Source organism: Amia ocellicauda, chromosome 17 (genome assembly GCF_036373705.1).
Source record: "Amia ocellicauda isolate fAmiCal2 chromosome 17, fAmiCal2.hap1, whole genome shotgun sequence".
NCBI lineage: Eukaryota > Metazoa > Chordata > Actinopteri > Amiiformes > Amiidae > Amia > Amia ocellicauda.
Window position 1 is genome coordinate 1999519 of NC_089866.1, and position 20682 is coordinate 2020200.

A 20682-nucleotide genomic window follows, 5' to 3' on the forward strand; every position below is an offset into this window, starting at 1 on the left:
AAGTACCTGACTTGAGCAACGCCATTCCCCGTTTCAGTTAATCGGGGGGATGGGGGGGGGACCCTCTCTACTCTCCTGAGACTGAAGACCACAATAAGAACCAGATGGAACCGCAACAAAATATTATTAGGTTTTTTTTTTTTTAATGTACAACCATAAAATAAAGACGTTCACAAATGGACCAATGAAACACAGAGACCCTGTCAGTCAGTTACAGTTATAGGCTCGAGTGTCTGTCCTCTTGGACTTCAGTGATAAATACCGAAAACTCCAGAAACGAAGGTGCAACAACGAGAAGTCAAACTTGGTACAGAAGAAGGTGCAAGTCCCAGGACATACCACACCACCCAACGCCTCTCTGCCGCTCGTCTGGTCCGGTATGTCTTGTACAAAGTGTTTTGAAAGCCCTGCCGAGAGCCTGGGGTCATCCCTGGGGGGTTCATAGACCTGAGAGGAGAGTGTAGCTGCCTCCCGGGCGGGCGGGCGGGGGGGGAGGGGGGCCCTGCGGCTCACTTCCTCCTCCCCTCGGCGCAGTGCTGGAACTGGGCGAAGCTCAGGAACACCTGCTCCAGGGAGATCTGGCTAACGCAGTAGTCCTCGATGCCGTACTTCTCTTTGGCCGCCTCCATGGTCCCGAACACCTGGGCGAGAGCAGGGCACGGGTCAGAGCGCCACCAGCAGGCGGAAACAGACACGAAAACAACGCATAACCGAGTGGAACAGAAGAAGGTGGTTACCTGTGCCCAGGTGAGGGCCTTGTCAGTCAGGTGGTAGTGGACCATGCCCTGGTGCTCATCCTTTAGCATGCTCCCTGCAGGACACAGCACAGCGTCAGAACAGCAGCCCCCCACACCCCCACACCCCCGCCGTAAGAGTTTAGTCTTGATCAGCAACTATATTGAACTTATCCAAATTAATTCCTTTTGGCTCTGTCCGCGTCTTGAGACGTTTGTAGCCGACAGAAGACACTCGGTTCCCATAATATTTGTTTCCCTGCCTGGACACTTTCGGGGGACGAGTTCAAAATGGCCGTATTGATAACGAACTGTGCTGTTGTCTGAGAGTCGTCCACTCGGTCTCAGAAGTGTGGAGGTGGAATTGGACCAGAGGGTTTGACAGATCTGCTCATTAGCGATAGTGTTGATTATTCAGTAGCCAATATAAAGTCAGTCTTGCACATGAATCGGTATTTAATGCAGATTCATCAATTTGTCCCAATTCTTTCGCGCTGTCGGCCCCCCTGTCGGCCCCGCCGTCTCTCACCTGGGAAGGTGCTCTGGATGAAGTCCTTGAAGGGGAGCAGGTCGGCCTCCTCCAGGTCCACCCTGACCTTGGCTAGCAGGGTGTAGCCGCTGCCGAACTTGCTCTTGAGGTGCTGGGGGCTGCCCAGGCACTTGAACTGCCCATTCACCATCACCGCCAGCCGAGTGCACAGCGCCTCGCACTCCTCCATGCTGCGGGGCGGCAGAGACAAAGTTAAACGCACAGCGGGGTGGGGGGGCTGACGTAAGAGGCCGCCGCCGGGCCCAGATGTGCCACAGACACGGCCGGGTCCTGGACGGTTGACCCTAAATCACAGATTTCTATAAACTGGAAACTCGTGTTGGGAGGCACTGGTACCTGTGCGAGGTGATGATGATGGCCTTTCCAGACTCCCGAGTCCGGGTCACCGCGTCCCACAGCAGTCTCCTTGCAACCGGGTCCATCCCCGTGGAGGGCTCATCCAGGAAGATGACTGGCGGACCCCCGATCAGCGCCATGCCGGCACTCAGTTTCCTCTTGTTTCCGCCACTGGGGAGGGAGAGAGAGAGAGAGAGAGAGAAATGGGAATGTGAAGTATTCTGTACCCTTAGTTGGTGTGGGGGGTGTGTGTGCTGTACCTGTGATTGGGGCAGGGCAGTGGGCAGTACCCGTATCCAGGCAGGGCAGTGGGCAGTACCTGTGTTTGGGGCAGGGGCAGGGCAGTGGGCAGTACCTGTAGTTGCGGACCAGCCTGTCGGCGTGCGGCTCCAGCAGGAGAGAGCGCAGCACGTTCTCCACGCAGCCGGCCACGTACTTCTCCGGGATGCCCCGCAGCCGCGCGTACATGCTCAGCGTCTCGCGGCCCGTCATGTGGTCGAGCAGCGCATCAAACTGGGGGCAGTAGCCAATCCGCTGCTGGACCTGGGGTGGGGGGGCGAGAAACACGCGTTTTCAATTCATGAGAAAAAACAAAAAAACGTACAACTTCCTGGATCCAAAACACTACAGCACAATGAGCAACACGATCCCCACACGCCGCGATGAAGCCACAGCCCCCTTCCCCCTCCGCCGAACCTTCTTGATGTCCCTCAGGATGCTGTAGCCGTCGATGTAGGCGTCTCCGCCCGTCACCGTCTCGTCCCCGGTCAGCATCTTGAAGGTGGTGGTCTTCCCGGCCCCGTTGAAGCCCAGCAGGCCAAAGCACTCGCCCTTACCGACGGCCAGGGACAGCCGGTCCACCGCCAGCAGGCCCTCCCCACTGCTGTACACCTGAGGGGGTACACAGAGACTATTGCTGAACCATCTCTCCCATCGCAGACACGCAGACTGACAGGACGGTCCCGGGAATCGTCTCCTCTCTGACCCCATCGTCTGGGGGGATGCGAGAATTCGAGGATACCTTGCTCAGCTCTTGCAGGATCAGCGGGCTGCCCAGCATGGACTCCACCGCCGGCTGACACTCCAGCACACGCTTCCTCTCCTCTGCCACGTCCCGGTCCTCCGGCTGCAGGGCGGCGCCGGTCACGTCGGGCACCTGTGTGCAGAGGACTCCGAGTCAGGACAAACTCTCGAGGACAAACGCGTGCGGGGAAGACGACGACATCGAGCGGGGAGAGAAGGAGCACAAGGCTGGGATCGATTTATGAATTGGGTAGAAGTCGAGGGAGCTGGTGCCCCTGGCCGGTACCCTCACCTTCTTGCGTCTCCGGCAGAGGGTGCCACAGAGCCGGCGCAGGGTGCGGACGATCTGCAGCTCGATGACGAAGAGGAGTACAAGGAAGACCACACCCTGGATGGACATGGCGACCAGGAAGCGGCCCGCGCCGGGAGCCTCCCAGGCAAAGTAATTCTCCTGGTAGGTGAGGTCTGTAAAGAGGCAGAGACACCAAGGCGGGCCCTGGGCTTCAGCAAGGGCAGGGCAAGGGAGGCGAAACAGACACTCTGGCCCTGTAGGACAGGACTGGAAGAAAACTGGTCCCGATACTCACTGTAAAAATTGCAGATCATCTTCGCCATGGAGCTGGAGGTGCAGAACTCCAGCAGCTCGTAGTTCTGGTAGAACTCGCTGAAGGCCATGCCCAGGCAGTAGTTGGGAAAGATCAGGAACACTTTGTCCAGGATCTTGGAGAGGTGCACCAGCTTCAACTCTGAAGAGACGAGACAGACAAGGAAAAGCTCAGAACTGACCATCACCCATCTCCCTCCGTCTCTGTCCCTGTAGCAGGCCCCCACCCGGCTCGCTCTCTCACCGGGGATGGCCATGATGGCGACGGTGAGGAAGGTGGCGGTGCCGCTGATCATGTTGAAGATGGTGAGGCGGGTGTAGGCGGTGGCGGCTGTGGAGAACAGGAAGCTGAGCAGGTACATGAGGGGGATGACCGCCCAGCCGTACAGCAGCAGCATCAGCATCACGTCCACCAGGTGGGTGTCCTGCGTGAAGGCCTGGACTCCGAATGCCCTGAATACCACCTGTGAGGGACGGGTGCACACAGCGACGGTCAGAGAGCGTGGAGAGACACACACAAATCAACCGGCTGAGATATCATAAAAGGAATTTAAAAAACTCTCCTCGTTTGAAAAGACACGCATGCAACCTGTGGGGGGGACTGACCAGCATGAGCACGCAGGGCAGCAGGAAGTTGATGAGGTCCCACAGCAGGGCGGAGAACCAGAAGTTGGAGAGGTAGACCCCGCTGACCTGCTGCACGTGTTTGGACTTGAGGGCGCGCTCAGTGACCAGGAGCAGGGCGAAGGTGCTGGACAGTGAGGCCATGCCGTACATCAGGTTGATGGCAATGGCGAAGCCGGTCTGTCCCCTGCGGAGAGGAGGAGGAGACAAGGTCAGAGAGGACCCCCATCTCACACTTCGAATACACTGTAAGCACCGAAGTGTGAACCAGAACTAGCTGGCAACACCAGGCAGTTAACCCTTAAAGACAACACAGGAAATCCGAGAACCCGGCGTCCCGTCTCTGAGCCCTTACTCCATGAGTTGGTCACGGGCGGTCTCGGAGACGTTCCGGGGCATGGGGTGGTTCTGGATGCTGATGGAGGCGTTGGGCCCGGCGACCAGCCTGTACAGGGCGTTGTCCAGCAGCTGCAGCGCGGTGGCAGGGGTGTGGTAGCCCTGGTTGTTGAAGAAGGCCGTGGCGTCCACCTGCAGGTCACTGCCCCCGAAGGACACGCCCACCACGCAGTGCTCGTTGAAGGCCCCACCCTCCGCCTCCGCAGCGTTCAGCACATACCTGGGCAAGTCTGCGTGGGGGAGAGGAGGATGGGAGAGTAGAGAAAGTAGAGAAAGAGCAAAAGAGAAGAGGAGGGAGTTAGACAGAGAGCAGAACAGAGTTAGAGAGAGAGAGATGAGGAGAAAGTGAGATGGTAAAAAGAGAAGACAGAGCGAGAGAAAGAAGATGAGGGAGTGAGAGAGAAGAGTGAGATAGAGAGCAAGCAAGAGAGAAGAGGAGGAAGGGAGATAGAGAGGGCAAGAAAGAGAAGTCCTGGCCCTTACTGGAGACGTTCTTGAACTGGCCCTTCACGGCTGGGAGCTGCTCCACATAGCTGCCAGCCAGGGCTGCAGCCAGGGGGCCGGCACCGGGTTCGAGCGCCACGGGCACGGTGGTGAAGCCGTAGTGGTCGAGGGACAGGCCCAGCGGGGGGGAGTCATGTGGCCCGGGGAAGGACCGTGCCACAATCAGAGCCAGTACCGTGAAGACCAGGGGCACCAAGAACTGGGCCACCATCACCTTCCAGTTCCGCCAGCTGTACAGAGCCCTCTTCAGGAACATGGCGTAGAACTGCTGCAGGTACAGCCGGGCCTGCGGGGGGGGAGCAGAGCAGTCAGTCTGCGGACAGTCAGGGTTGAACGCCAGCACTCGAACGATACGCGACACCATCACACCCAGGGGTTCCCCGGCCGACGAGAAGGCCCGGCCCAACTCACCCCTGTGTTGAGCTTGATGCTGGAACAGTCCTCGGAGATGAGCGTGCCGCTGTCTGTGAAGTCTGTGACGTCCGTCATGCCGCTGATGCTGCTGGCGTCATCGGTGCTCCAGTCGTGGGAGCGGCGCTCGTGTTGGTACTGCAGTGCCGGAAGCTGCACGGCCTGGATGTCCAGACTGGAGTCCACCAGCTTGCCCACCCTGCAGAGCAGAGCTGAGCTCACAACTGGACAACGACTCTCCATTTCTACCCCTCCCAGCCGCTAACAGAAAACGAGAGGAAAATGACTCCTTCTCTACCTGAGGAAGACCTCCTCCATGGTGGTGACGGACGCCCCGTAGCTGGCGATGCCCAGCTTCTCCCTGTTGATCTCCAGCTCTGCGAACAGCAGCTCGAACCTGCGCACAACGAGGGGTTGGTTAGACAAACCCAGACACGCAATAAACTAGGCGTCAATGGGACGAAGTCAGCAACACACGTGAGCAGAGCGCTCTCCCCCACGCACAGCTCGTCCACACCAAAGGCTGTGTTGCGTTTGCGCAAATGCGTCTGGAGCACGGTTTTGTTTCTCTACAGTGAAGCAGCAGCAGCAGTTATATGAGCTGCAGAAAGCTCCTCTACTTCTACGTAATAAATTTATATAAATCACTTTGCCAAAAAAGAAAAGCCGCCCGTGTAAAAATAGTCCTATTGATTTTGCAGTGGGAGGCGCTGGCCTGATCGCAGCTCGGCTCTGTGCCCGTCTCCCGGGCGTGCGATCATCCCTCGCTCTGCCAGTCTGGCCTTTCTGAATCGGAGGCAGTGAATCAGAAACCATGTGAATCGGTCTGAAGTCTCGTGAAATAAAAAGAAAACGGGAAGGAGCGAGCCACTATGTGAGGCCACGGCACCCAGCCCCCCCATCTCTCAGACCACTGCTCGGGTTTAATCGAAATTTAATCTCTCTGCACTTTGGTACACCCACCTAGGGCCGCCACCTACCGTCTGGTGCTCTCCTTGGGCAGGATGTAGGAGAGCTCGGCGCCGGCGCTGCTCTCCAGGGTGGCGTTGGGCACGTACATCTTCACCAGCCGCGTGATCTCCGACACGTTGCACAGGGAGTCCTTCACGATGACCATGTGGTAGCCGGCGCCTGTGGACACAGGGAATCGATAAAACGCTCCACCGTGCCACGAGGGGACCGCAGCCGGGCCGACCCGGGCGGGCGTGGCGGCGCCGACTCACCGTACTTGTTCTTCAGGAAGAGTGGGGAGCCGCAGCATTGCAGCTCACCCCCGGCCATGATGGCGATGCGGTCGCCCAGGAGGTCGGCCTCGTCCATGAAGTGCGTGGTGAGCAGGATGGTGCGTCCGGGCTTCTGGCTCTGCAGCAGGTCCCAGGTGGCCCGGCGGGCCGAGGGATCCATCCCGGACGTGGGCTCATCCAGCATCACCACCTGGACACGGGCACACAAGCCAGCGGACAACGGTCAGCAGCCACAGTCACAGCCGCCAACCGAGGCTTGGGTCTGTCGGAATACCGGACTGGTGTAATTCTCCGGGCCCCAGCCTCACCTTGGAGTCCCCGATGAGCGCGATCCCGATGGAGAGCTTGCGCTTCATGCCACCGGACAGGGTCTTGGACCGGGAGCGCCGCTTGTCCTCCAGGTTCAGGATCCGAAGAATGCGGTCCACCTCGTCCGGCATCTTCTCCCGGGGATACCCCTTCAGCTGGAGCCAGGGAACGGGGAGAGGGAGAGGAATGTCACACTATTCGGTTTGGCCCATACATTATTAAGTACCTAACCCGGCCCTGCAACAGTCCCCACTGAGCCCCCGCCAGCGCACCTGGGCGTAGAAGTGCAGGTGCTCCCCCACGGTGAGATTGTCGAACAGGACGTCGTGCTGTGGACACAGGCCCAGGCTGCGGCGGATCAGCGCCATGTCCTGAGAGATGTCGTAGCCGTTGATGTAGGCGCGGCCGCTGCTGGGGGGGAACAGCCCTGCAGCACAGACACCGGCACGGCCACACAGTCAACGACACAGTCCCCGAAACATAAATGTACATAGTTTTCATTTATTTGCGTGTTTATTTTTAGCAACAAGAAGAAAACAAATCGTATTAATTTGGATTCCAAGATTAGTCTGAAATTTGAGACTAATCCTGGAAATGCAAACTGTAAATAAACCTGTTGTTGTTGTTTATTAATGCCAATGTTAAACCTGCATTCAGTATTTTCTATGTGTATTTCACTACATATTGTATTATAAATGATGTGTGTATTCGTTTTTACTATTATTTTACTTCATTATGGGATTGTCCTTGACTAATTAGATGCTTTTATTGTGCAGTTCTACTGGCCGCCCCTCACCGGTCAGCATGGACAGAGTGGTGGTCTTCCCAGCTCCGTTGTGGCCCAGCAGCACGGTGATTTGGCCCTCATACATGTTCACCGTCAGGTCCCTCACCGCCTCCCGCGTCTTACTGCCTGTTTTAAAGACCTACAGAGACACGGGGACCCCATCAGGACAGAGGTAGTGCTCAGCAGGAGGAGACCCAGCATCTTGGTGCCTGAACCCGAACAGGAGAAAACCCTCCCTGGCCTCCTACGCGTCTCGATCACAGCCGCGAAGCAAATCATTTCACGTAGATCGGTGAATAAAATAAGTTCATAAAAAGCATCCCGAGGAAGCGGTGTGAAACACAGGCGTCTGGAACCAGAAGTGAACAAAGAACAGAGACGCAAAAATGGGAGAATCAAATAGGAAATTAATAACTGAAAGGTCAAGAGTCACAGAGCGATATTCTGGGCAGCCCATCCCTGGCAGGGGTCTTACCTTGGCCAGGCGTTTGATCTTGACCCCCGACACCAGGCCGGCCGGCTCCTCCTCGATGAACTCCCCCTTCATGGCCTTCTCCGGGTCTTCCTCCTCTTCCTTCTCCTTCACCAGCGCCAGGCGGGGGGTGCCGCACCAGTACGAGGGCTGAGGACACACAAGGCCCACCGGGAATCACGACCGAGTACATCGCAGCGCTTCGGCAGTCGCACCCTGAACCGCCCGGGGTTGTGGGGATCAGACCAGCCCGGTATCGTGGCACGACTTCGCCAATAAATCTGAATTACAGAGAATGACCTGAACTATTTTTAATTTGGGGGCAGCAGGGGGCACTGTTGTACAGGGAGAAAAAGATTTGTATGCATTTTTTTATTTTATTTGTATTTCCCCGTTTGTTTATTTTTCTTCTTCTTTGGTGTTACTCCAAGTTATAAACTTGCAAAAATATAAAATACTGTGGTCTTATAAATAAACAAACAAACACATGTTATAGCATAATACAAAAAAATCTCCCCCAGAACTATTTAAAACAACCCCTCGTGGAATAGCCAGGCCACACACACTACTGTTCACATCCTCCTTTCATCGATCGGTTCGGTTCATCTATGTGTTTGTTTGTGTTGGCCTCTCTGTGGGGGGCAGCGGTGAACGCTTCCTCTGTAATCGGCTCGGGGGTGCGCTGTGGGCGTCCGGAGTAAAACCGGAGTAAAAGACTCCAAGAAGCTCCTGGCTTCTTCTCATCGGTAACCCTGCTGGCTTTGATATTCATCTCTTTAAATAAACGGTTTGCTTTGGTTCCGATTTTGGTCTGATGTGATGCATGTCCCCCCCCCCACTATCTCAGGAAGCGGAGGCTATAAACAACAAGAAACACCTACATTTATGCTCGAGTCTCATTTAATTTTCGAACTGCAATTTGTTCTTGAATGGCCTGGTTACCTTCCAGTCATGTCAGTAGTGTTACACCGCAGGGCTGCAGAGGGAAGTGGGCGAACTCACCAGGAGGAAGAAGTACCAGGGCAGGGGGACGCCGTACTCCCCGGGGAACACGGCCTCGACGTACCAGGCCACCAGCCCGTACAGCACGGCGTCCAGCAGCAGCATGCCCATCACCTGCGCCAGTGAGAACGTGTCGTCCACCGTCACCGCGTCGAACAGGTTGGTCCACTGGATCCCCGTCCCTGAAGGCAGCAGACAGACATGCGCACACACACGTACAGAGAGACTTTTAGATTACACAGAAACATGTGTGTGTGGACCACGTGCCGCACTCGGAAAACCTCGGTTTTGTGCCACTGACCTTTGCCCTCGAACATGCCGATGAGCTGGGCGCCCATGGCCATGCCCACGTTGGACACCAGGCAGGCGGACACCTTCTGCGCGTGCGACAGCAGATCGTAGCGCGGCGAGATGAACACGTAGGGGATGTAGGTCAGGAAGTAGATGAAGCCACCCGCTGCTGCCGCCACATTGGCTGAGGAAGAGGAAGAGGAAGAGGAGGATGGTGAGGCGACTCAAAGATGTCAGCCACCATCCGCGCAGAGATGAGTGGGTTGGTTTCTTCGGTAGTACGCAAGAATGAAAAGATCTGGCCAACGAACTCAGCTTCAGACTACTTTGTTTATTGTCTTTTCACCGCTGTGATGCCTCAGACTCCCCTGTGGGAAATGACAGGGGTCTGATAGCATCTGCCAATCTGCACTGGTGGGGAATAAGGAATGGCAAACACGAGCCAAGTACCAGAGGACATTCAACACAGGCCGATTGAGGGAACTGCAATTATCGCACCTGTCCGCAGGGAAAGGGGATAAAGCTGAACGGGGTAATTACAGCGCAGACAGCCTTGCGTTTTTGCATGCCAACACGTTAACTAGTAAACAAGAGCAATACGGTACACAATTATGGTTCTGCACACAGGAGAGACAAGCAGAGAACAAATGGGCCACCCTGTGCCATGACAGGGAATCATCCTTACTAAGCAGTGAAATCAGACGACACGTGTCTGGGGGCATCGCCGAGTCCGCAACACGAGATATGCATAGATTCTCGTGGCTCAATGGGAAATAAGGAGAGAGGAAGGGAATTATTAGATCATTAATTAGCCGGTTCCTGAAGGGCCGGGGCTTTCTGTGAAAGAGGATTCGCCGGCCGGTTAGAAACCCACGCGCGAGACTTTCAGGTTCTGCTGGTCGGTCTGGCCGAGCTCGATCCAGAGCACTGAGGACAGTCAGAGGTGCGGCGCCACGGTCTTGGGGCTACATCCACATCCCGTACAAAACAATTCGTTTACAGGGAATAAAAAACATTACCGTCTCCGTGCTGTCAGAGTGTCAGCGTCAGATCACGACCGCCACAAGAGCAGGCCGTGCAGCACGTCACGCTCAACACTTCTCAGACTGAAGTGGAGATGAAACTGAAGTGGAAATCTCAATCTCAATCTACATCTCTGCTCAAAGCAATTAACAAAACCGTGTGAGGCAATATCTGAAGTTTTTTTTTTTTTATTAGTATTTTTTTTCTATGCCTGACACGCTCTCTTCAAGGCTTTCCTGGAATGAGATTCATAAATCAAGTGGATATTGGCTGCTTCTAAGACAGGACCTCAGAAAACCAGAGCGTGACAATCGTGAGCCAAATCAAGCGGGGGTCTTTAGGACTTATTCTCCTTAGACGGCCAGGCCTCCGTCCGATCCACCTCTCCATGTGCCAGGAGCAGACTACTCCGGACTGACAGGAGGATCCCGTACGTGTCACCCGATGCCGACAAACACTTCAGGAGGATGGACACAAAGCCATCAACTGACACCAGGGTTTCTCCCAGGAGCCTCTCTGGTATCCAGAAGACGGGTGCTCTGCTTAGGGACGTGGCTTTAATTATTTAAACCCTCGTGTGTCAGAGAGAGAGGCTGTCAGACCGAGCACAGTGAGGCAAACCTCTGACTTTAACAGTCCTTTGCACAACACACTTATTGCTCGCTGCTGGTCTGAATTTGGGGTTTGCACTCGGGTGGAGAAGTCGCAGCAGGGATCTAACATGAGGCTCACGTTCGTGGATTTCACTTTTAGACAATTGCCAGTGGTTTCATTTTCATTCCAGTAATACGGGAACATCGAGTCTGCCGACAACTCAACGCTTTTTGAATGTTCGCCAATTTGTTTATGTTGCATACAAAACAAAGGAATCCACATTTAATCAGGCTCCAGGGCACGTTCGCCACAAACCGCACAGGCTCCATCCTCCGTCTTCCACCCGCTCCTAATAAAGAGGCCACAGCCAGCATCACAATGCGACAGACCCACCGGGGAGCAACACACGCTCAGCCCGGGTCCCACAGGGAAGAACGCCGAGCTCCAGCCAGGCTCGAGCACAGACAGGCGGCGTGGGCAGAGGAGAGCTCTGGACCAACAGGGGTCCATCAACGCCCCCAGGGAGTGCGACGGACGGGCACGGGACACGGCAGCGGCTCTCCGACTCAGCGAGGAGCGACGGCTGGTCACACGGTACCCTCCTGCCCGCAGTGAAGCATCTACCTTCTTTCATACCAATGCCACAGAATGCACCCACCTCTGGAGAAGAAGGCGCTGATCATGAAGCTGAAGTTGATGGTAGACACAGCGAAGGTCAGCAGGAAGGCGAAGACCAGCGTGGGGTCGCTGTAGGTCAGCACCGCACCATTGGGGCTCACCTGGACCGGGGAGGGGGGGGCGACAGTGCATTCAGTGTGGAAACGTGTGAAAACCATGATAACCACAAAAACTACAACCCTGATCGTAGCGAGGATGATGAGGAGGACGTCAACACTGACCTTCACGCAGAAGAGTAGCGTGACGAAGAAAACCGAGATGATGAGGAAGAGGAAAAACATGAGGAACCAGGCGGTCCAGTGCAGCCAGTTACTGAGACCCATCATCCGCATGTACTCCTGAAACAACAAATCAATCGAATCCATCAATCAATCCCTACTGAGTTGATAAAGCCCCCTCCTCCCACCCTGCGCACACCGAGCCTCACCTTGAGCTTCCTCTCCTTCTCCTGCACCACGGCGCGCACGATGTTCAGGGCGGTGTAGGTAAAGCTGAGCACCAGCAGCAGGGGCAGCTGGTTCTGGATAGCCAAGATGAAGAAGTCGTTGATGTAGGGCGGGAAGGGGAAGCGGGACATCCAGACGCGGACATGCTGCACCGGCGGGGCGCCCAGCAGGCCGGCCCGGGCGCGGATGATGGCCTGGTTGGCCGCGTGCTGCACTGACAGGAAGCCCTCGCGGTAGTAGCCTGCGGGCGAGAGGAGGAGAGAGTGAGGGAGCGAGGCGGGGAGTGGGGCAGACATTAAGGCCTCGAGTGCATGACATCACGGCGACGGGGCGGTGCCGGCGGTGTTCAAGACAGATTGAGGGTCTCTCACCTGGGGTGCCCCCCTCAGCATCCTTGCGCTCCCTGGGCCCTGGGAGCTGGAACAGGGGGAAGAGGTTGAGTGTGTGCCAGTCACGGTCGTTGTTGGGGTTCAGCTCGGACTTCTCCGACGATGGGGCATTGCGGGGGCTGTACTTGAACCTCAGGTGGTATCTCACCTGGACCAAAAGAAATGGTAGATGGTGGTGGTGGAGGGGAAGACAAAAAATAAATAAATAATCTCTCCTGCTTAGTGTCAAGATCTCTCCTAGATAGAGTCAGCATCCCTGAGAAACTTCAACCTCTTCAACCTCCTCCCTCTCCTCTCCCTCCACCTCTCCTCCTCGGAGCCCGGCCCTTACCTGCAGGGGCAGCGGCTCGTCATCGCTAGTGAAGACGTGATCGAAGACCAGCGCTGCCAGAATCTTGCCCGACCGCGGGTCGGTCTTCACATAGTGCTCGAACTCCTGCTCGGTGCCGAAGCCGCGAACTGCAGGGAGGAGCAGAGTGAACGGTGAGAGAGCGGCCGAGCGCACGGAGGGACCTCCTCGCCATGTAGCGGCACGTCGATCACATGACGATGCTAATGTGTGACTGGAATGGTTACGGTACTTACTCTGCTGGGTAGCGAGACACAGGGCCTCGTGGCGTTTATCACGTTAAAGTGTACTCATGCTCAGAAAACTGTACAAAAAAAAAGCCCCCCCCCCCTCCTTCCTGAAACAGACACAGTGTCCGACTGCCCACATGAAGTCTGGGGGTGGGGTTCTGCAGTAGTTGCAGTCGAATGGTGACAAAAACTAAAACAAGGGCAAGACGTTGTAAACATAGTGAAGTTGAGCACCAGCACTAGATATGTCAAACCAGCGAGAACACTAAATCCAAGACAAAACTGCCTAGTTTAAATCAAGCCCTGAACCTGGCCTGATACCAAGTATAAAGCTAGGAGACTGATAACACGAATCAGCACTTAGCCAGCATGGAGAATGCATCATGCAAATAAAAACAACAGCAATAAGAAAAACACTACAGTGTCCCAAAACAAGGGCTGAAAGGGCCCTGAAGGAACAGGTTTCTAAAGAATTGAGAGCATGCACACACAGACAGCACTGTAATAACCATCCCACTGGCGTCATCTTGAGAAACGGCTTTAATTCCATTTGTAAAAGACATTTGTTCTTATGTTTAAACATGGATCTGAAACTAAGAGATAACTTTTCCTAACATTTTATTTATCCCCCTCAGAGCCCTTAATTCAGACACCGCAGTCCTGCAGCACTTCCTGACCGGGTCTGCGATCACTCACCTTCGCTGATGGCCATGTGGCCGAGGCTCTTCTGCACATCGGTGGCAATCTGCCGCACTGCGCTGGCATTGCCGGGGATGTAGGCCAGCTGGAGGGAGTCCCAGAACAGCGGCCAGGGCAGGCCGGACAGGGAGAAGGAGTTGAAGGAGGTGGCGTTGGGGAAGGTGGTGGAGCTGACCCTCTGACGCAGCACGATGAGGATCGCGGCGAACAGCAGCGGCAGCACGATCTCAATCACTGTCACCAGGATCTGACGCTTCTGCACACAGGTGGGGAAAATAAACCCATGGGTCAGCACACCTGGGACCGCTCGACCCGCTGGCACAATTACACGCCAACAAACATCGTTTTAGAAAAACATTTGGATGGGGGACCTCTGAATAGCCTCCGAGTGCTGAGGGGTGGACAGTGGGCAGCATCAGGTCCGAGCCCAGAGCTCTTAGATCAGTGGTCTCTAACCCTGGTCCTGGAGAGCCCCTGTCCAGACTATTTTTGTGGTGGCCCTTCCAACACCAATTTCTGATCAATGAAGCAGGTGGTTTTGTAAATTCAGTCATTTTGAAACCACTGGAGCAATCCCCTGTATACTCAGCCTGTCGAGGCAATATCATCCTTAGTTGGGTTGCTTTAATTGATTAATAACTCCCATGTGTGCCCAGTGTTTAGAAATTAGTGATTTAAGGAGACCTCTAAAGTGAATTGGGGCTCTCCTGGACCAGGGCTGGAGACCACTGTCTTAGACATTATTCCAGTACGAAACCCTGTAAGTCTGAAAACCCAGAGGATTCCAGCTAGCGTGCTCCAGCATGGCCTGAATTACAGCTGTAAGACCCAGTTTTCCAGAGCTGGAAGGAAGCCGACTGCAGCACTTTTCGCGGCAGTGAGAATGTGTGTCAGTTAGCAGCTGGTAAAAACGAACGATGGGACCGACTGAGCCGCCATCACAGCACTGGCATCTGTCTGGGCAGTGGATGCAGATGAATACACCTTTTATTCGCAAATCACTCATATTTAATAGTGTTCTCTTTTTCAAAGGGAAAAATAAAATAAAAATAGAAATTCACAGGAACGCAGACGCACAGGACGCCCGCGGGGAGGGACAAGGCTGCACAGACTGTTCTGAGCTCTAACCCGGTTTCTGTGGAAAAACGTGCGCTCTCATATCTTCTGCCAATCTGCTCCCAATCATTTCCATTTTCGTCCCTTTGTGCTGCCGGTGCTCTAAATAGGAAGAAATAATTTCATCTGTCTTCAAAAAGTCAGTACATATGGAAAAGAAAAAAGCAAATCAAGAAAAAGGTCTCCCAGCTTCTGTAGGATGGTTCACATGTTTTACAGCTCTGAAATCCTAGAAGTGGGGGTACTGATGGGTTCTGTAAACTGGTTTATTTCACACCCGGGGGGCTTGTATTAAATTGGTTGCCCCTTTACGAGCCCTGCCTCCACAGGCTTTACAACACAAGAGCAGTGCAGTCAGCGTGCGTGGATGAGTCTGTTCATCGTCGCTGCACAATGACACCGAATGGCAACGTCTCTGGACACCGTCCTGTAGTGAAATCGTCCCACACCCCCACTCCCTGGACCCACGGCCTCACAGTCTCAAGGACAAAAGCACGACAGGGTGCAAAATAATGACATGCTTTTATTTTCCTTACACCGAACAAAAGTACAGATCTGATCGCTTTGGTTGAACATGCAGCCCGTTTCAGATTGCAAATCACACAATTACCGTGGACTAATGCAGAGAGAGGGGGAGAAAATAAAAAAACGTGCTTTTCCGTTGTGTTCAATCGAGTTTGTTTCCCAGCAACCACACTGGGATACGAGTGTGCCCAGCACAGATTAGACGGAGCTAAATTGATTTTTATGCTTTCGCACCTACCTATAATCCTTCTGAAAGTGCTCCATTGTGCAACTCTTTTTTCGGAGCATGTGCACTCAGGAAATTAAGCCCAAGGATCCATTACCAACCTGAGGCTGATTGACAAGCGTGGGTTTTAGCATTATCACTCCCAATTTGTTTATTTGTCGTTATTGTTCTTCTCCTCTCACTAAGTATTCTGTACTCTTTCATTCCCACTTTTGGCTTCAGCAAACAGGTACACAGCTGCACCAATCAAGGGGAAGCAGGAGGGACACACACACACACACAGGGCTACAGTTTGAGCAGAGAACGTCACACGTGGCGTTCATTTCTGTAGCCTGCTCATATTTTGAACAATCGCAGAACATGCCAACACGCTCAGAGATGCGATCCCTTTGCAAAGTAGGGAATTATCAAGGCACAAACCCAACCACAGCGGACAAATTAGATATTTAATCAAACTAATGAGTCAACTCGTAACGATGCATGATGTGACAACAAGGAGGAAACGTGTAAAATGCGGGCCAAAAGGAACACAGATAAATACATCAATTATATAAAGACTCATTGTTATTACGGGCCAGGTCTACTTCTACGACCTCAGCTGCAATGCCCCCAGCTGCTCTGAAAGTGGGACGGGCGGTCTGTGACCAACCAGACGGAGCGCTTTACCTGTTGGATGTAATTCTTCCAGAGGAGGAGGCGGAACTGCCGCAGCACAGCCATGTTCCCGAGAGTGTGTGGAGGCGCCCGGCACGACAGGACCTGCGCGGGGGAGAGAGGGGACAGGTGAGCGCCGGCACAGAACACACCACCGACAGCACGAGAGACAGAGCCGAGGCTGCAGAGACCGCCAAACATCAGAGCCCAGGTGTAGCTTAAGAGACCCCCCAAAGCAAGGACAGTCAAACCCTTTTTGTGATGCTTTGCTTGAGGAGAGATTTTAGAAGCAGAGGCCAAGTAGGTCAAAACAGCAAATTCCACAAGGTGGCCAAAATAAAAGGCGGGCAGCATTAACAAAATAACCGGGAATCACAATGGCACTATTGGCGGTGTTATTGCAGAAGCAGTCAGTTCCTTTAATTGTAAAATGAAACCATGCGCTCTCTTTTCTCCGAAGGAGCCCAGTTTGTCTATAAGCCTGATAATAACTTGCATCAATCAAAGATTCAATAAATCAAGGCTGGAATCAGACACAGTAATGCGCCCACATCCTGTGCCATGTCACTGCAGTTACTGGACAATGCTTTGCCAATACTGGACATTATGGTGGTAATTCTGGCAAAATGTGATTGGACTCAAGTTGCACAATAAAATAGTTATAAACAATGTTTGATTTAGATTATTATTACGCCATATCTTTGTAACCCTTAGCAAAGACGGCTGTTACACAATCAAACATATCAAACATATCACGAGGAAACGCTCTGCAAAAAAATTAGGAGTAGACAATAAGACAAAAACAAAACAAAACAAAAAAAACCGGCTGATGACTCATGAGCGAGAAGTCACCAGGGTTCATCAGATGAGGCTACAATAGGGCACTGTCTGATTATTTGCAAAAATGCAGATAAGTCCCCGAGTGAGTGAGTTTGTCCCCGTGGCGTCTGGATCCGGGACCAAACAAACAAAAACAAGGCAAGGAGCAGAGGCAGACAGGTGCTCTTAAAACAACAGTAAGAGCCATTCCATTTGCACAGACCGGTTTCAGCTAATAACACTGCGGCTCCATCCGGCTCCAGGAAACTAAAGTGTTTTTTAATCCTGTGCCAATGTGTGTGAATTTGCATGGAGCACGTCAGAGACAAGAGCGCATGGGTTCTCATTAACCTGGGCAGGCAGAGATCGCTGGACAGGGAGTCTAATCAGCTCAGGCACATTCATGACCAGGTCCTGTCTATCAGAGCCACACAGCCTGTTTAAGCTTCTCCGTTTTCCCAGAATCCCCCTCTTTATTCCAACAGGTAAAAATATTCTTGTGACGAAGAAAATGTTGGCTTTCGAGCAGATCTGCCTAACTTTCTGCTCCCTGCTCCTCACATATTTGAAGCTGCTGATGTAGTGCAGAGATCTATCACACTCTGACAGGGGAAACAGCAAAATGCCCAAATCCTGGCGAAATACTTCAGCAGCCAGCTGTTGCATCCGGGTAATAAGTTACCATTTAATGCAACAGGACTGAAGAAAAAATATATATATATATTCCATCTCTTCACAAGGTGATCGAGTTCAGCCAGGTGTTTGCTTGTTTATTCGAAGCAGTGTGGCTCAAATATGACCAACTGCTCTGTTGCTGGGAATGAGTTTCTTGGAGGGATGGGGGCAGCATGGGGTTATCTGAAACCCCCCAAAAATAGATTTGAACCAAGTGGTGCTGCTCTGGGTCACCAAGGCCAAGAGAGCACTTGATGAGACAAAAGACACAAATGCTAATGGTTGTTTTGCCCCAAAAGTCCAAACCAAGCCTTCCCCCTCCTGCAAACAACTGAATCCTGCCCTACAGGCCTCACAATCCTCAGTGTCCTTGTATGCGGTGGTCATTCTCTCCACTCACAGAGACAACGTTTTGCCAGATATGTCCGTCTCACCGGTTTCCCAGCAGGTGCTGCAGCGCTAATAGCTGAAGGGCACCGATAAATCCCCCGGGATGCCCTTCCCCGCAGACCAGGGCAGACCAGCACCGCTCCGGCAGGACGGCCCGGTTAGGAAGCCGCACGTTTAAGTGCCTCATGAAGGACATTGTGAGCTGCACGTCATTCAGATACTACAACTGTGTGGAGCCACATTGCCCTGGTTTACATTTCACAAAGAGGTTTCTCCTGCAGGCTGAAAAAACCCAACGAACCAGCTTGACTGCCATTATATTTGCAAGACACCCCCCCCCCAGCACACCGACTGCTTTAAACAGAAAGACATGAATCCATCAGATTACTGTATCAAACTACAGCTGAGAAAAGGTTACACTGTTACAGGACTGATAACTCCAGCTTTTAAATTAAGACCAATGCAGGCTTTTGAGGTGTTAGGTTATATCACATTTCACATTACACACACACACACACACACACACACACACACACACATACAGATAGAAAGTGCGTTTATATACATTATATATAGACAAAGACAACATACAGTGTATGCACATATGTTCGTATGAATATTCAGTGTTTTTCCTGAACCAATGATGTCATTTGATATGATGCAAGGCCGTGTTCATCAATAATAAAAAATACTGAACAAATGTACACTCATCTGGTTGTGTACGTGTTTACATATGAAGTCTGAAATGACAAATGGCAAAATTCACAAAGCTGTACATACAGCCGATTGTCGATATTTCTACCTATATATTTCTACTGGGGATGTTATCGCAGGAAATCGTGAGCAATGGCGAGATCCTGATGGAAGGGAAATTGTGTTAGTAAGAATTAATTCAATGCCAGCAGTGAAACTAAACATGTTTTGCTACACAAACACACTGTACTATTATTATTAGTAGTATTATTATTATTATGAATCATTTATTATATATGACCTTATATATACAAATATACATGTACAGTAATTTGATGTCAAGGCAGACATTTAATTAGAAATATAATTATAAAACCATCTAATTTAACACGGCTTTTGGCTGTTCTAATGCATTTTTTAAAGCGTGTATACGTGTCTTATAGGAGGAAACGTATAATATAAATAAACCACAATATACGGCCACGACCGAACAAAACCATTAAACCAGGAATTCTCCGACCCGCCCGTCTGCGCCCTGATTGGCCCATCCCGAATTTCGGCCCTCGCTGATTGGACGCCGGGCCCTTCAATCCCACTTCCTGGGTGCTCCAGGGGAAAACAATGCTATCGCCATAGGACCTCCGTGCAGACAAAGCGGCCGGAGAGACGCGTCGCTGAAACGTTACCTTTTACCGGCAGCGGGAGGGCTTTCCATCCAATCCCGGGGTCAGGCGAGCTCTTGCGGCGCACCGGTCTGTCTGTCTCTCCCAGGCGCACCGCGAAGCACAAGCGTCCGATTCTCCTTTAAAAAGCTGCGGTGCGTCTCTCGTCATCGGTCGGCGGGTGTGGGGGGGTCGTGGACACGCAGGACGCGCACGGTGCGGGGCGGCCGCTGGGCTCAGGTGCGGCGGGCGGACACTGCAGCACGGCCGGCGGGTCCGGCTCCTCTGCGCGCTGTGCGAGACGGCGGACCGTCAACACGGGCGTCACGTGATGCGCGGAGCCCCCGTCACATGACCGGGGACAGGGCGCAGGTGCGCACCACGCCGCCCGGGACACACCTGCCCGCATCGGCCCAGCTCGGTGTGGAAAACAAGAGCTGTTGGGCATCATCCTCCGTACAGAACAGTTTTGGGAATGGGGTTTAATGTTACTGTTTCATAGAATACATAGGTGTGTTTTGTTGGGAATTTAGCAGGAAAGTGAATTGTAGATTGAATTGAATACATTTAAACATTAATATCCCCAACCTAGCTCTAGTAGATCTGGGTTACCTGCAAAAAAGCAGCCAATGATTGTGGTGCATTTGCTATGGAATAACATGGCTTTCAGCACGGTTGACTCCATGTCAACATTAGTTCGCCTCACACACACACACATCCTTATCATCAATCTTGAGTCAATATCCACTCCTTTCTTGCCACAGGTTCTTGGGATTCGATCACGTGAAAGTCTTTGTCCCAATATTGACCCATCAGTGGCCCACAGGGGCTGGGGATACAAAGGACATTGTGCAGCAGAAAACCTCTGCTGTTGCACTGACCTTCAACCCACACCTTTAAATAGCACAGTAACTTAATGGGAGGGAAACATGCATTTCATCCCAAAAAATTATTTCCACTCAAATGTTCAATCTCAGCATTATAAATGTACCAAACAGTACAACAAAGGAACTACACATGAGGGAAGTGCTCAAAATAAGTGTGAAAAAGCAAACCAAGTGCTCTTAGGAGAAGAGTTTTGTAATCTGCAAATCGCTACTTCCACACACAACATAGAGCACTAAAATTGCATTACATTTTAATACTGAGATTGAATAGTCGGGCATACAATAGTTTATGAGTGATTCAGGGTGAAAGCCTTCAGTATATATATTTTTAAAAGCATAA

At 52.6% G+C, this 20682-nt stretch overlaps 1 protein-coding gene across 1 annotated transcript; it reads right to left on the bottom strand.

Moving 5' to 3' along the window:
* Nucleotides 1-123: 123 nt before the first annotated feature.
* On the bottom strand, nt 124-19766 carry abca3b (ATP-binding cassette, sub-family A (ABC1), member 3b). The gene is made up of 31 exons (XM_066690387.1): nt 19480-19766; nt 16229-16321; nt 13693-13951; nt 12749-12876; nt 12400-12565; nt 12010-12269; nt 11804-11920; nt 11563-11683; nt 9298-9471; nt 8997-9178; nt 7998-8144; nt 7532-7661; nt 7008-7162; nt 6735-6890; nt 6406-6616; nt 6163-6313; nt 5481-5579; nt 5183-5381; nt 4751-5057; nt 4227-4497; nt 3854-4058; nt 3492-3711; nt 3231-3389; nt 2936-3108; nt 2642-2776; nt 2317-2511; nt 1976-2163; nt 1621-1791; nt 1264-1454; nt 738-811; nt 124-641 (listed from the first exon to the last, which is right to left on the bottom strand). The coding sequence occupies exons 2-31, from the start codon at nt 16280-16282 to the stop codon at nt 510-512; spliced, it is 5130 nt and encodes a 1709-aa protein (XP_066546484.1). The 5' UTR covers nt 16283-16321; nt 19480-19766; the 3' UTR covers nt 124-509.
* Nucleotides 19767-20682: the final 916 nt, after the last annotated feature.